This window comes from Lepus europaeus, chromosome 6 (assembly GCF_033115175.1).
Source record: "Lepus europaeus isolate LE1 chromosome 6, mLepTim1.pri, whole genome shotgun sequence".
NCBI lineage: Eukaryota > Metazoa > Chordata > Mammalia > Lagomorpha > Leporidae > Lepus > Lepus europaeus.
The window spans coordinates 516,310-528,179 of record NC_084832.1 but is presented as its reverse complement, the minus strand read 5'-3'; the positions used below and the strand labels follow the sequence as shown (position 1 = coordinate 528,179).

At 62.1% G+C, this 11,870-nt stretch overlaps 1 protein-coding gene across 1 annotated transcript; it reads right to left on the bottom strand.

Annotated features, from left to right (window-relative positions):
- Positions 1–1,236: 1,236 nt before the first annotated feature.
- ATP4B (ATPase H+/K+ transporting subunit beta) lies at positions 1,237–7,233 on the bottom strand. The gene is made up of 7 exons (XM_062193913.1): positions 7,122–7,233; positions 5,237–5,365; positions 4,162–4,275; positions 3,882–4,081; positions 3,093–3,149; positions 1,730–1,831; positions 1,237–1,398 (listed from the first exon to the last, which is right to left on the bottom strand). The coding sequence occupies exons 1-7, from the start codon at positions 7,231–7,233 to the stop codon at positions 1,237–1,239; spliced, it is 876 nt and encodes a 291-aa protein (XP_062049897.1).
- Between the last annotated feature and the right edge of the window lie 4,637 nt (positions 7,234–11,870).

Here is an 11,870-nt window from a genome sequence, read left to right as displayed (position 1 = left end):
TCCTGGTTCCTGGCTTCAGATTCGCACAGCTTCAGCCATTGCAGCCAATTGGGGAGTGAACCAGCGGATGGAAGACCTCTCTGTCTGTCTGTCTGTCTGTCTCTCTCTAGCTCTCCTTCTCTCTCTGTGTAGCTCTTTCAAATAAATAAATAAATCTTAAAAAAAAAAAGGTACAGTGTGTGAGTCTGACCACTGTGTGCTGTAGACAGGCCTTCACACGGGTGAGTCCTTGTGTGTGTATAAGGTACAGTGTGTGTGTGTGTGTGTGTGTGACCACTGTGTGGTGTAGACAAGCCTTCACATGAGTGAGTTGTTTTTGGAGTAGGCAATGGAAAATGTGTGACGTGGTGTCTTTGCTACTTGGCGCCTCAGTAAACCAGGTGACGCTGTCAACCTTGCAAACCATTTGTAAGGTTTTTACTCTTTCCTGGGAGACCTGTTCCGTGAATTCTCCTCTGTGTGGGCTTTTGGATTTCCCATGCCAGTCACTCCGCCCTCCAGCTCTGCTGGCTGGAACAGGTGAGGAGCAGGCGCCAGGTCTGGGCGCTCCCGGGTCTGGGCTACACTGCACTCCATGCTGCGTATATGGGAGGAGACTCGGCCCTCAGTGAGGACAAGATGTGAGCGCTCAGGTCTTAGGTCCTGTGGGGCCCTTGCCCCCCGGGCTGTGAGGCTGTGGGGGGCCACCCCCACTCCACCTTGGGGTCTGCCGCTTCCTGCCTCACAAGCAGAACTTTAGCAGGGAGACCCTGGGAAAAAAGGGGTTCAGTGTTACTTTTCTCCTTGTGAGGAGACACAGGACTGTTTTACCTAGGTAACTAATGCGTTTTATTTTTACAACATGGGATTGCGCTGTGAGTGGGGGTTGTCACGGCGTCTCACGTCACCACACCTCAGCACACTAACAGCCCCTGCGTCATCTGGGAAGCTGCTCACACTGACGTCGGAAAAACCAATGGTAGCCAGAAAGTGCTGTCCACACGGAAAGGAGGGGTCGGTTCTGGGCCCTGGCACTCGCGGTCGCCGCCTGGCCATGGCTGGGTTAGCCAGCGTTTTCCATCCTACTACAGATGGCGCCTGCACGGGACGGGACACCACGGGAAGCAGCGGACGCCAACGGAAGCGCTGTGCACGCGGCTGCTTGCCTGGTGCTCCCAGGGGGACACTGGTGCGGGCGCCTCAGAAACGCGTCCACAGGGCCCGGCCGGGAACCCCGTGAGGCCCACGACCGCGAGGTCACTTCTGGATCTTGAGCTTGAACTCCACTTTCCCCTCGTAGGGGTCGTGCGGATTGTCGAAGGTCACGTGATCGGCCAGGATCTTGCAGAGGACCACGACCTCTGTGTTCGTGGGCACATTGAGGAGCTTGGCGGCCACCAGAGGGTTGCTGTAGTGCGGCTGGGGAGAGAGGAGGGGCGGGGCGACCAGGGTGAGGCCCGGGGCTGGGCGCAGACACCGGGCGTGGACGAGGCTGCCCGCGGGGCCGCTGGTGTGAAAACCGGACAGAGGGTGCGGGGTGCTAGGGCGGGCGTGAGGCGCGGCCTGCGGGTGCAGGGTGTGGAAGAGCCGTCCTGGCAGACGCGGCCTGGGGGAAGAGGGGATCTGCGCACCCAGGTGGTTGCATGGTTAGGGCTGAGTTCCTCTGTCGTTTCACAGGGGCAACGTTGTTGGTGCCCCTTGCTGGTTTCAGGGGTCGGTAGCTGCTCTGGGAAGGGAAGAATGGCCATACCTGCGCTTTCTTTCCATAGTACGGGAAGTAGTGGAGGCTGAAGGTGCCGTTGGGGGGATAGTACTCGACCTGCAGCGGCGTGAGGGTCTGGTGGGGCATGTCCTGGGGAGGAGAGGTGGAGGCCTGAGTCAGGGAGTGGCTGGTGAGCACACGTGTGTGTGTGTGCGCGCTTGTGTGCTCATGTGTGCTGTGTGTGCATGTCCACGTGTGTGTGTGCACCTGCGTGCCCATGCGTGCTGTGTGTGCATGTCCACGTGTGTATGCGTGCCTGCGTGCCCATGTGTGCTGTGTGTGCATGTCCACGTGTGTGTGTGCGCACCTGCGTGCCCATGCGTGCTGTGTGTGCATGTCCACGTGTGTGTGTGCCCATGTGTGCTGTGTGTGCATGTCCACGTGTGTGTGTGCCCATGTGTGCTGTGTGTGCATGGCCACGTGTGTGTGTGTGCCCCTGTGTGCCCATGCGAGCTGTGTGTGCATGTCCACGTGTGTGCATGTGTGCGTGTGTCCCTGTGCATAGCTGGGAAGCAGTCATAGTTTGCTGCCCGCCTGGCGTGCACTGGACTCCGTCTTTACAGGCACTGAGATCCCGTGCGGGGTGGGATTTGCCGTGGGCAGCACCGGTGGTTTGCGCTTAGCCATTCTGGGGTGGTGGCGGGAAGATGTGCGCTACCGAGTGGAGTGCCTGCTGTCGTATGTGAGCAGGCTTGCCAGCTGCCAGCCTGTTCCCTCTCCCTGCTGGGATCTGCCCCGGTCGGCAGCGGCATCACGGACTTGCCTTACGAAAGCACTGGCTAGGAGGGGTGCTTTGGCGTCTGCTCAAATCCCACGCCAGCCCACATGCGTGGTGAAAATAACGGAAAAAAGGGGAAAGAAAGCAGCCCACTGTGGCCCACGGGGACAGCAGCGTGGAGGCATCGTGGGCGTGGTGGGCCCTGTGCCCTTGCACCAGTTCACGGAGGCCGTGGTGGGCACAGAAACCTCAGACGAGGCCTAGTGACAGCAAATTTAGGCTTCTCCTGTCGTATTGAACGGTGGTTTAGAAAGAAACCAGAATTCACGGAGACAAACGCCGCTGGCAACCCCTGCTGTCGGAGGCGTGTTTCATAAACTATGCACCTGAGGGAACCAGACGGCGAGGCGCCCGGAGGAGGTGGCTTTCCCACGTGGCCGCCAAGCCGAGCACTAGCACAGCGCCACCCCTCGCCTTCTGAGCAAACACGGCGCCCAGCGGCGCTTTCCTGGGCCTGGGCCTCCATCGTCTGCAGTGAAAGCCTAGTGTTCGAGGGGCGGGGGCCCATGACGTGTGTGCCTGGGGCGTCCCCGAGGGACCGGGCAGGCTGCCCCCGGCCAGCTCAGCACTCACCAGGAAGGTGCAGTCCACGCGGGGGGGCGTGCTGTTGCTGGGCAGGAACCTGACAATCTGGAAGGGAAGGGTGTCCGTGTGGCCGCCGGTGCGCGCCGGCCGAGGAGGGCTGGGCCCTCCGGCCACTGAGCAGGGCCCCCGGCTGCCCGTGGCCCCTCTTCCCAGCGCCCGACTCCTCAAAGCTGGGCCTCCTCCACCCTGCACACCCAGGCCCAGAGGAGGGCGGCAGTGGGGCCGGGCCTGCCCCTGCGCCCACGTGTCCTCTCCCGCAGCTCCTCGCAGAAGCGCTGGCCCTCCGAGGCCAGCCGGCTTGCCTCAATTGGCCCCCTCGTGTGGGCCCCCACACTCACCTCCAAGGCTCTGTCGTCCTCACTGAGGTTAAAGGTCAGTGCTGACCCCACGTTGGGGCTGGGTGCAGGGCTGGTTCTGCACCTGCCTCCCCACTCCCCGGCCGTCCTCTCCTTGCTCCCAGGATGAGCGGCCTCCCATCAGCCCCTGCTGCCCTGCCCCCGTCACAGCCCTGGGGGCCATCCATGGCCAGTGCATGAGGGGTCCCTGAGCCCAGGTTCGAAGCCCCCACCCTGTGTGGTTCCCAGTCCCCTCCCGGCCCTCACTCTACCGCCGGAGGCCCCTTGCTGGGCACAGCCACGTCCCGCTGACCGCAGGGCTGAGGCCGTGCCTGCGCCTGTAGGGAGGGTTTGCACCTGGGTTCACAAGCACGCGGGTCCGTGCTGAGCCGAGGCGGCCCCCGCGCCCCGGCGTCTGGACGCAGACACCCCCGAGGCTCACCCTGTTCATCTTGATGATGAAGCAGGGCTTTCCCTCCTGGAAGCCGAAGCCGGGGTCGGTGAGGCCGGAGCAGTTCTCCAGCATGTCCACCGTGAACTTGCAGGAGAACTTGGTGTGGTTGGGAGCCCCGAAGCTCTCCTGGAAGAAGTAGGTCTTGGAGGTGCAGTTGATGTTGTCCACCTGGGCTGCGGGCGAGTAACCTGCGGGCAGACGCAGCAGAGCATGGGCGGCCCTGGCCAGTGCAGCCGGCTCGGGGCGGCTGCCGGGCCGAGGGAGTTACCTGCCAGAAAGCTTCGCAGGGTGTGCGTGAGGCTGGTCCAGGTGCGGTTGTCAGAGATGTTGTAGTGGATTTCCAGGCCCTTCTCCCCGTACACGTCTGGCCTTAAGGTTACGCCTGGGGGTACAGAGCACGGCAGCCTTGCCGTGAGGCTTCTTCCAGCTTCATGTGCAGGCCACACGTGAGGGAGGCCAGGCCATGCCAGCAGCGGCAGCCCGAGGATACTGGACGGCAGCACTGCGGGGTGGGACCCCTGCCCACTGGCCAGAGCTCTGCACAGCCAGGGTAAAGCCTGGGCCTGGCCCCCACGCGGGGCTGCACTGCTTAGCAGGCCTGAGCCGCCAGGGCCACCAGGCAGGTCAGAGGGTGCCCTCACCTCTGAGGCTCTTGCAGGTGGGGGCTGCCCCCGAGCCTGAGGCTGGTGCTCAGGTGAACTTGTATTTGAACCTAAGAAGCCTTTGGCGTTAGTAGGCATAGAAGGCCCGACGTGCTGGTGGTGACAGCTGCTCAGAGCGTGCGTGTGGTGGGGGGTGAGTGCTGTCCACTCGCAGCCTCTGAAGCCATGACCGTGCCGCCAGCCTGAGGGCCCTCACTCCCGCCCAGCTCTGCTTTCCCAGGCTGACCACCACCCTCTCTCCCTGCGTTCCCACCAACTCCGCACTTCCCTCACCCACCCCAGCTGCCGTGGGAAGCCAGGGCCCACGGTCCACAGACAAGGAAGGTGATGGTGGCATGTGGACAGTCTGCCTGGCTAACCCCTCTGCCCACTGGCGCACGGGGCAGCTGTCAGTCTCTCACTGGTCCTCTGAGAGACAGGGGACGACGTGTGCTCTCTGCCCCCAGGCCTTGTCTCCCTGGGCCTGGGCCCTGTGAGCAGGTTCTGTGAACCCTTCCGGAATGTTCCATGAGCACATTGAAGTGGACATAACGACCTTTTGTCTGTCACGAGAACCTTCGGTTTTAAGAATGAAGATTAAAGCCTGAGTCAGCCTTCGTCACTCGGAGCTGGGGTCGTTCTAAGAACTCTGTCCCTGCCAGGGTTGGGGTGGGTGGGGAGGGCTCGGAGGGCCACGCCTACCTGGCGACTTCAGCTGGTCCTGGTAGTCAGGCGTGTAGGGGTCGATGGTTTGCATGAGCACGTAGATGCACAGGGCAAACAGCCCGGTCATCACCACGTAGAAGGCCACGTAGTAGAGGCTGATCCACACTGTGGGGAGGGGTGGGGTCAGAGGCCACAGCAGCCGTTGCCTCTGCAGCCACCAGAAGTGTCCAGTCAGGAAGCTGCGTGGCCAGCCCCTCTGACTCATTCCAGAACATTCTCGTTGGCCGAGAGTGAAGCCTGTGCCATTCAGCAGTTCTCCCCCGCCCCTCACTGTGCCGGGACTGCCTGCCTGGGCGACCTGTGTCCGGGTGGCTGGCTCTCCCACCTCCACTAGCGTTCCCTTGTCATCACGGCTGTGCTGGCCACTGTCCACGCTCACTTTGCCCTGGGATCAGAGTTCCTGCTCCCCCACCACAGGAAGGGAAACAGGCAGAGAAGTGAGTCTGCTGCCCAGGGTGCCTGCACCTGCTGCCTACAGTGGCGTCCCAGGAGGGGCCCAGAGTCTACATCAGGGCCCTCAGCCGGGTGTGACGCCACGGCCAGCCGTGTGCCTGTGTCCTGTGAGAGACCAGGGGACAGGGGCCAGATAGGATGGGGGCAGGAGTCACCCCTGCATGCGTGGAAATGAGGGAGTGGGGGAGGGAGATGGGGTCCTGGAAACCCCTCTCCCTGGGCCAGCACCCCCCGGGTCTGCTGACGGGGGCGGGGTGTGAGGGCTCCACCGTGTGCCGCCTGCTTCCTGGGTCAGAGCCCAGTGGGAATCATGTTGCCCCCCGCCCCCCGAGGGATCCCGCTCAGAACCGGAGTTCACCTTCCTGTCTGAGGTTAACTTGCTTGTACCTAAGGAAGAGGACACGTCTGTGCTTGTCCTGGGAAAAGTCTAGACTAGGGCAGCCCACTGATTCCTGCCCTGTGGACGTGAGTGCGGATTCCTTTGCGTGGATCATTCTCCAGGGATCAAGTTGGTGAGAGCAGGGGGGTGAGGGGGGGGGCACAGGGCTTGAGGCCACGAACTGTGGTGCATTCGTGCCAGTGGGACCACCTTGGTCAGCGGGGCAGCCAGGGGCTCGGAGCCTGGCCTGTCCCTTTCGCATGAGGCCACCTCAGGGCTGTGGTCACTGAAGGTCAGGCACCAGCAACACCTCGCAGCCTCTCCCCAGGCCTGGTGTCTGTGCTGTGGGCATCTGTGGCGTGGGCGTCTGTGCTGTGGGCATTTGTGCCGTGGGCATCTGCCCAGACAGGCATCTTCTCGTGGCTGTGCCGTGTCTTCACCAGCCCGGCCCCGGTGTGCCCCACTCCAGAGGGACTGTGTCCTGCTCTCCCGCCCCTCGCTTCCCCACAGCACAGGGGCTTCCACTTCACCTGTCACTGGGTCTGGGGTGGCTCTGCCGGGCTCACAGGCACCTTGTGTCCCTTCAAGACGGGCCTGGTGGGGGTGTTTCCTGCACAGGTGTGGGAGCCCCCTGGTGGCCTGAAGGCTCCCCCACCTGCCAGGCCAGGGGCTCCCTTTTGCCTTCCACCTGGGGAGGAGAGGCCTGCCCGTGCCCTGCAGGCCACTGTGCGGCCACAAGGGGGCCTCAAGGGACCCCGAGCTGCCAGACCGGCCTGAGCTGTGTCCCAGGAAAAGGGGCCCCTGGGGGTTGCAGCTGAGTCTCAGGGTGAAGCAAGCGTGGGCTTGTCCCCAGGCCCCCTGACCTGAGAGCTCCTGTCCCCACCTTTAAACCCGCAAACAGCCGTGAGCTCTAGGAGCGGGGCTGTGAAGCGCTGCCTGGAAAGCCAGGGCCCCGGCCCAGGGGTCGTCCTGTTGAGGGGAGGAGGGGCCGGCCTGGGGGGGGGGTCCTCCGTGCCCCCTGACACCTACCCCAGCGGGACAGGGTGCGGCCCAGCATCTGGCCCGTGTCCGGGTTCCAGCAGTAGTGGCGGAACTCCTCCATGCGCTGGCTACACGACTTCTTCTCCTGCAGGGCGGCCATGGTGTCTGCTGTGGAAGCCGCCGCTCCCCCGCCCTGCACCCCGACTGAGGCCGGAGGCCCCCTGGGTCTTATAGCCTCCTCCGGCCACGTCAAAGGCATCGCGGGCGATGGCTGCAGGGCTGGCTCGAGGCGGTGCTATCAGCAGCAGCCATCAGCTCCCCAAACAGGGCGCCTCCCTGCTATCGCACCCCACCTGCCCTGGGCGCCGGGCGGCCTCCCGCTTCTCCCTGCCGCTGCCCTTGGACGTCCTTGGCGGTCAGCTGTGTTAACGCCGAGAGAAGGGCTTTCCTGCGTGGCTCCTGCCCCCCAGTTCTGTTCTCTCCCCTCCTCCAGGTGTGAGGAGTACGGGTCGGAGGTCACCGCCTGCTGGGCTGCAGCCTGCCTCACCTGCCATGCACAGGGCGTGTGACCTTGGATGGCCTTGGCCGTGGCCTGCACAGCGCGTGTGAGACCGGCCCAGAGCCAGCACCACTTGCAGCCGCAGTGCCCGTGGTGGGGTCACCGCAGGTCACAGCGATGCCCTCGGGAGGGGCCCATGCCTGGGAGTCTCCCCTCACCCCATTCCTGCTCCCTCCACCCAATCGCTGAGCCATCCTTTGAGCTTTTTATTCTGGATATTGTACTTTTCAACTAAACTTCTCTATTTTGTTCTTCGTTGCAGCATCTTTTTTTTTTTTTTTTTGAATTTTTGACAGGCAGAGTGGACAGTGAGAGAAAGAGACAGAGAGAAAGGTCTTCCTTCCGTTGGTTCACCCTCCAATGGCCGCTACGACCGGTGCTGCACCGATCTGAAGCCAGAAGCCAGGTGCTTCTCCTGGTCTCCCATGCGGGTGCGGGGCCCAAGCACTTGGGCCATCCTCCACTGCCTTCCCGGGCCACAGCAGAGAGCTGGCCTGGAAGAGGAGCAACCGGGACAGAATCCGGCGCCCCGACCGGGACTAGAACCAGCGCCGCAGGCAGAGGATTAGCCAAGTGAGCTGCGGCACCGGCCAGCAGCATCTATCTTTAAACTTTCTATTTCTTTGTCAAGGCTCCCCATTCGTTTGTCTCAAGCACGTTCATAAGTGCAGTTTATTAAAAGATTTTTTTTCTATTTGTTTGAAAGGCAGAGTTACAGAGACAGGAGAGAGAGAGAGAGAGAGAGAGAGAGAGAATATCCTAGCCACTGGTTCACCCCAAAAATGGCTGCAACAGCTGGGACAGGGCCAGGCTGAAGCCTGGAGCCCTGAGCTTCTTCTGGGTCTCCCACATGGGTGCAGTGGCCTAAGCACTTGGGCCACCCTCTGCTGCTTTCCCAGGTACATTAGCAGGGAGCTAGATTGGAAGTGGAGCATTCGAGGCCCAAACTGGCGCCCATGGGGGATGCCGGCGTCGCAGACAGAGACGTAACCTGCTATGCCACAGTGCCCGCCCTGTAACTGGGTTTTGATCGTTGCTGCTTTAGGATCTCAGTCACAGGTGCACCGTGGTTAAGCCACTGCTTGGGATCTGAACCCACATCAGAGCACTGGCGAAAATCCTGGCTGTTCCACTTCCTACCCAGCTTCCCACTGATGCATCCTGGGAGGCAGTGCTGATGGCTCAAGTGCCTGGGTCTCTGTCACTGACATGGGAGACCCAGATGGAGTTCCAGGCTCCTGGCTTTAATCTGGCCTTAACCTGGGCCAGCCCTGGCTGCGGCAGGCATTTGGGGGGTGAACCAGCAGATGGAAACACTCTCTCTCTCTCTCCCTGTTACTCTGCCTTTTAAGTGGATTAAAATAAGTAAACTTTTAAAAAATAAAATAAGACCTTGGCCAAGGCCCCCAGCGTCTCTGTCCCCTGGGCTGGAGTGTCCATTGTCTCAGTTTGATCCACTTTGAAATCTTCCTGGCCTGCATGAGAGGGGCGAATCTTGATGGAAAGTGGACTTCGTAACACTTGATCCTCCTGTTTCGGTTGCTTTCTCTGACTCCACTCCAGCTGCAGCAGGGGCTGTAGCTTGTTGTGGCTTGGGGTGGACGTCTAGGTCCCCACCTGGGGCATGGGGGGGCTCCTGGTCCCTGTTGGGCGGGTGGCAGTGACCTCTGACAGCACAGGGGAGGCCTTGTTATCACTGGGTGGGGGCAGGGTCCCGAGCCGCCCTGGGCTGTGTCTGACTCCAGCAGGGCAGGGTGGGCGTGGGGCAGCTTCGTGACAAGTGGGTGCCTGTTTCCATGGAGTCCGTGGGTGTCCTGAGCCCTGGTTCTCAGAGCCTGCTGTGGGGAAGCTGCCCCCTGCCAAGGTCTCCTGCCAGATCCCACAGCGGCCGTCCATAGGTCGCTGTGTCAGCACAGCTGAGCGCGCAGGAGCCCGCTTCCAGGAGCTCGGAGCACGCCGGGACGGCTGTGCTCGCACGCTTGCGTCCAGTCGTCTCTGCTTTCCAAGCCCATCACGGACTGCACCCCGGGTCTCAGCCCATGGGCTCTGAGCAGGCCACACGGCCACGGCCCTAAGCCTCCCGAGCCACAGGTGTGAGGTCCAGAGTCGCAACAGGTGCCGTCAGACAAGCTGCACGAGCGGGCTGCCGCACCGATTCCGTCTGCTGACTTTCAAACAAGGCGGAGTCACACTGGAGGGCTCGGCATTCCTCCTCCACACGGTCAGAAGAAAAGCCCGGATGTGGCCACCAATGAGGAGGACTTAGGTGTGGAGACACAGCCCCACCACTGCAGAGTTTGACTCTGGATTTGTCACATGGCCACTGAGCAGCTGCACTGGCACAGCGACAGACAGGACCCACACCCCCCACAGCAGCCCCCGAGCCGGCAGAAAACACACGGGAAAGTTGGAGCGGCAGAGCCCGAGGCCTGCCACACGGCAGCCCTGGGAGGGAACAGGCGCTCAGAGCCCCCAGGCCGGGCGAAGACGGAAGCCTACAAGTTCAGGAAGTAATCCCACCCAAATCCCCGCCAAGCTGCACAACACACTTCCTAAAACCAAAGACAGAGCCATCTTCAAGCCAGCGGATTTCTCCGCAGACACCAGCGAGGCTGGGAGGAGCTGCACCCCGATTCTGAGCGCTGCTGCCAGTGCCTGTCCATCCTATGCCCAGAAGAACCTCCTCAGGGGACGGTCCGCGGGGGAAGGGAGCGGATTTGTTGGCAGCTGACTGAGAATGGCTGCGGGAAAGGAAGGCGGAAAGCAGCCTGGGAGCGTGAGGAGGGAGAAGCCAGGTGGGCAGCAGCGGCGTTGACCGCACTGGACACCGCCAGGGAACCCTGGGCACAGTCAGCGCCCACTCTCCTCCGTGCCATCCAGGCAATGGAGGACGAGGGAACATTTCCCAACTCATTTAGAAAGATGTTTAACGATGTATTTATTTATATAAAAGGCAGAGTGACAGAGAGTCAGAGAGAGAGCGCGCGCGAGAGCAGAGCACTTCCATCCACTGGCTCACTCCGAATGCCCCCAACAGCCCGGACACAAACCCCAGCACGGCAGGGCTGCGGGGGGGTGCCGAGCGACTCAGTCCCTCACTCTTCCCCGCGGGAAGGGGGCACGCGACCGCCTCTGGGTACAGCAGTTTGCTGGTTTCTTAAAAACCACACATGCACAACCGTGTGACCCTGCCATCACCCTGCTGGGTGTTTGCCCAGAGCCGGAAGCTCACACCAGACCTCCAGGAGTCGTCCAGCATGCAAGGGGTTAAACGGCCTCCACACAGAGGGTCGCTGCCCCCACTTCCACAGCATCCCCAGTGCCAGCCCCTCGTAGCCAGGACCCATGGCTGCTGCCGGGGCTGTGGCGGTGTGTGTGTGTGTGTGTGTGTGTCCTGGTGACCACATCGCACCACAATGTCACCCCTGGGGAACCAAAGTTAAGGGCAAGCAGCTGCATGGGAATCTACGAGGACCACAAAATGAAGCGTGTAATCAACGCAGGGCCCCCGGCGCCCTCTGCCTCACGGCTGGGACAGGAAGCACAGGTGGCTTTGTTTAGCCCCCTGCTTCCGAGCGGGGCAGGTACAGCCCCCGCCCCCAGAGTCATCGTCCTCCCACCCTGTGACCCCAGGCCACCAGGTAGGGTCGTGGTGGCTGAGCCCTGACTGAGGGGTCCGTGGGGACCCTGTCTGATGCTGATGGGAGGGGCCAGGAAGGTGGAAGGAGGGCCAGTGATTGGCCAAGGTCACTTGCTACTGAGCGGCAGGGGCAGGTGGGGCTGGCACAGGTCTCCTGGGGCCCAGGGGTGTTGTCCACCTCAAATATTTGCTCACCAGCCTGCGTGCCACTGTGCTTGTTGGGAGGCTGTGGTGGACTCAGTCTGCAGGTTCTCATTTCTGCCCGATTGGCCACTGCGGAGGAGCCCAAGTCCACCTGCAGAACCCACTGTCCTCCTGGACCGGCGGGGACTGCACTGTGCCCTGGACCCCTGGGCTTGGGCATTCTGCAGAGTGCTGAGCTGCCTCCCAGCCCCTGCAGCCCCTGCACGTCCTTGCCACCTCCCCTGTATGGTCACTGAGCACCACGGCACGCCCTTGCCATCCTCCCCTGTATGGTCACTGAGCACCACGGCACGCCGAATAAGGCAGACAAGGCTGTCCCTCACGGACCCGGCATTCCTGGTGGTTCTGCCGCCCCTGGGTGTGCCCCAAGTGTGGCTCAGGTATCTCAGGTGCT